Genomic DNA, 3,265 nt, shown 5'->3' on the forward strand with positions numbered 1-3,265 from the left:
AGAGAGAGAGAGAGAGAGAGAGAGAGAGAGAGAGAGAGAGAAAGAGCTTGTGTGGTGCCTCATTGAAAGCACCCAGCACACACTGTAAAGTGGTTGGCATAAAAACCAAACCAAACCAGACTGGAACCTAGTGCAGCTCTCTAGCTTGCCAGCTCCAGTCAAACTGTCCAACCCATGCCAGGAAAACAGATGTTAAAGGATGATGATGACGATGCATACACATATTCACTTAAACAAATGCACACTTGAACACACATGAGCCATTAAGAAAGCACATGATTTGTCAACCTGCTGAAAATAGCAGCCAAATCTCAAATCACATCTTACCAATTTAGAAAAAAGAAAATGTACATTGGATAGTGTAGTCGTGGATATGCTATATTTTAACTAGTTTTTGGAATGCTTTTGATCATAGGTCTGTCCAGTGAGGGATAACCTGGGAATAAACAATCACATATATGCATGGAAACATTTACATATGTACATGTTGACTTATGGTTACATATATATTAATAAATATACATCTGTTTTTGCAGGAAATATATACAGGTTGAAGTAAAAGGTAACCACCAAACTCCGTTTTCTTTAACCAAACCTCATTTGAAGACTGTTGATAACAATGATGTGGATTTTACATATCTTGGACATTTTGATAAATGGCAGGTTAGTCTTGTTCCTTCCATACATCATAGCTAGTAATATGCTTACTTTATATTGTAGTTGTCTTGTGTCTACTTTACATCATAATTTGAAATTAATGTGTCTTTCATTCTGGTAAGGTACACTTATTACTGTACATCCTTGTCTTATATATTCCTTACATCATTATTATGTGCCTAACTCACATTTATGTACCTACATTACACCATAGTTATATGTCTACCTTGTACCATACTTATATGTCTACCTTTCAGCGTACAATGTTTATGTGCCTTATCCAATGTTTTAACAAGAACAGATTTTGAAATCATATTTAAACTAACGATCATGTGGTCTGTAGTAGTCTAGTATGTTAACCTTAAAGACATTGTATCCACTTTTACTGTTATTTTGTTTAATATTTTCTGATTGTTTCAAATATCAATAAAGTGTTTTAATCTTCAGATATTTAATCTATGTTGATTGCATACATTATGATACAGTGATAGTTGAAAATATATACTAATTAACCATATCTGATGTATACTAGCTAAATAAAATATAAATGGTGGTGCCCCAGCATGGCCACAGCTCATGAGCTGAAACTAGATAAAATGAAAATGAAAAATGAAATGTAATATTGTAAGTGCTTAAAATATATGTAGTATACCATGTACAACATTGATGATGGTATTATGATGTTCAGTAAATAAATAAGCAAAATTGTGATAAAAGAAAAGTAAAGGAAGTTAATGCATTATATTGCTGAGAAAATTGTGAGGAATGAATGCCTTGAGTAAAAAACCTTTTGTTAAGATAAAGAAGGAATAATAGGATTAGAGAAAGCTGAGTATATATTTTCTAATCAAAATTAAATTGTCTCTAATAAAATCCATCATAAATTCTATATGGCACTAACAAAATATGAACCTTTCTACTTGAAATCTAGGAAGTTCATAATGACCAGTCTATATGTTATATGTGGCAACTTCGAAGTAATGCTGTCCCAGGACCATCCTCTCTTGACCTTATTTTTTCTGTCACCTACCGATCATCTATGGATGAAGACAGCTTATGTAGATTATCTGTATACAACATCCATTTAGAAAATATACAGGTAAGTTCTACAAGCATTTTTTATTGTTGTTAAAGTTAGGATAGTTTCCTCTGTATTTTCAGGCCATTCTCACTAGCAAAGTTAGTGTAGTTGCTGTTTAACTTGATTTTTATGTAATCTGATGTTTTAGGGGGAAATGTTGGCTTGGAGAATGCTCCAGGGGATTTCCAATCTGAGTTGGAAGGATTGTGAAAAATCTTTAGTGGAAAATTTGGTGGACGAGGGATGAAGATGGGTAGTGAGGCTGGTGCATCTGGTAGGTTTGGGTAATGATGGTGGTGGTGATAGACAGCTAGCTAGTTCAGAGGATTAGAATCTGTTTTAATAGTGGTAGAAGAGAGGGGCAAATGATGGGGGGAACATACTATGGGGCAGAAGTTGTTGTATGGTGAGGATTGTATCATTACAACTCAGTCAGATGGTCTTCAAAAGGTTGTGGTCTAAGATACTTTAGCAGGTGTAGTAGCAACACCAGACTACATACATGAGTAGCATTCAAATCTGGATCATTTTATGTTATAAAAGAATCTGTTATCATTATTGTCATAACATCTATTTTCTAAATTGGCATAGATTAAATAGGTCTATAATATATCACTTGTTCTTGTGTCATCACATCTATGGGACTCAGCATTATTATATCACCAATACTTTTGATCCTGTATCATCCCATTTGTGAGGCTTAATCTCACACCTCTTGACCATTTCTCATCTCATGTGAGATTTAACATTTACATGTGTGACCTCAAATTAAAGAAATGAAATTCTGAGATATATTAATTTTCTGCAATCCAATGAGAAATAAACTTTTGTCTAAAGAATCATTTAAGTAATCGCATCTACTTTTCTTTTTACTTTCAGACACTGTATATGATAACATCTAATATAATCCCTGGGAACGATAATAAAACTTGTAAAGTTGGAAATGTGTGTCATTTAGACTTTAGTGTGATCAACATTGACACAAGTAATACGTCATCAGAAAGTCAATTACTCTATGAAGTTGTTGTTGACCACTTGATGTGGGCAGTGTGTGGAAGAGTTACAGGTAAACATTTCATTTCTTTGCTTTGTCAACTTGCTGTTTCGCTTCAAATCAAACTTCCTATCACAACATTTTATTTCAAATCTTAGCATTAAGGGCATCCAGCCGTAGAAACCACACCAGATCAGATTGGAACCTGGTGCAGCTTCCTAGCTTACCAATTTTCAGTCAAAACATCCAACCCATGCCAGCATGGAAAATAGATGTTAAATGATGATGATGATCCACAGCATTGCAAAACATATTTTGAAGCATTTCAGTAGTTACCTCCTGCACTACTAACTGAAAGCATTCATTAAGTTCAGCTTAAATATTGCTCCATCATGGGGATCGAGGTTGAGAAAATGATTGCAACCAAATTGAAAAAAAGGTGCTGTAAGCAGGATCCAACAGGAATGAAAATAAAATTATTAAAAAAACTATAAAAATTTATACACTTTTAATACATATTAAACATGGTAAAC

At 33.8% G+C, this 3,265-nt stretch overlaps 1 protein-coding gene across 1 annotated transcript in view; it reads left to right on the forward strand.

Annotated features, from left to right (window-relative positions):
- The window catches only part of LOC106871725 (trafficking protein particle complex subunit 10), a 36,827-nt gene that overhangs the window by 25,382 nt on the left and 8,180 nt on the right, over window positions 1–3,265 (forward strand). Inside the window, exons 18-20 of the mRNA XM_014918336.2 lie at window positions 537–663; window positions 1,589–1,756; window positions 2,618–2,804. Of these exons, the coding sequence (XP_014773822.1) occupies window positions 537–663; window positions 1,589–1,756; window positions 2,618–2,804 (482 nt within the window). The remainder of the gene's footprint in view (window positions 1–536; window positions 664–1,588; window positions 1,757–2,617; window positions 2,805–3,265) is intronic.

This window comes from Octopus bimaculoides, chromosome 2 (assembly GCF_001194135.2).
Source record: "Octopus bimaculoides isolate UCB-OBI-ISO-001 chromosome 2, ASM119413v2, whole genome shotgun sequence".
Classification (NCBI taxonomy): Eukaryota; Metazoa; Mollusca; class Cephalopoda; order Octopoda; family Octopodidae; genus Octopus; species Octopus bimaculoides.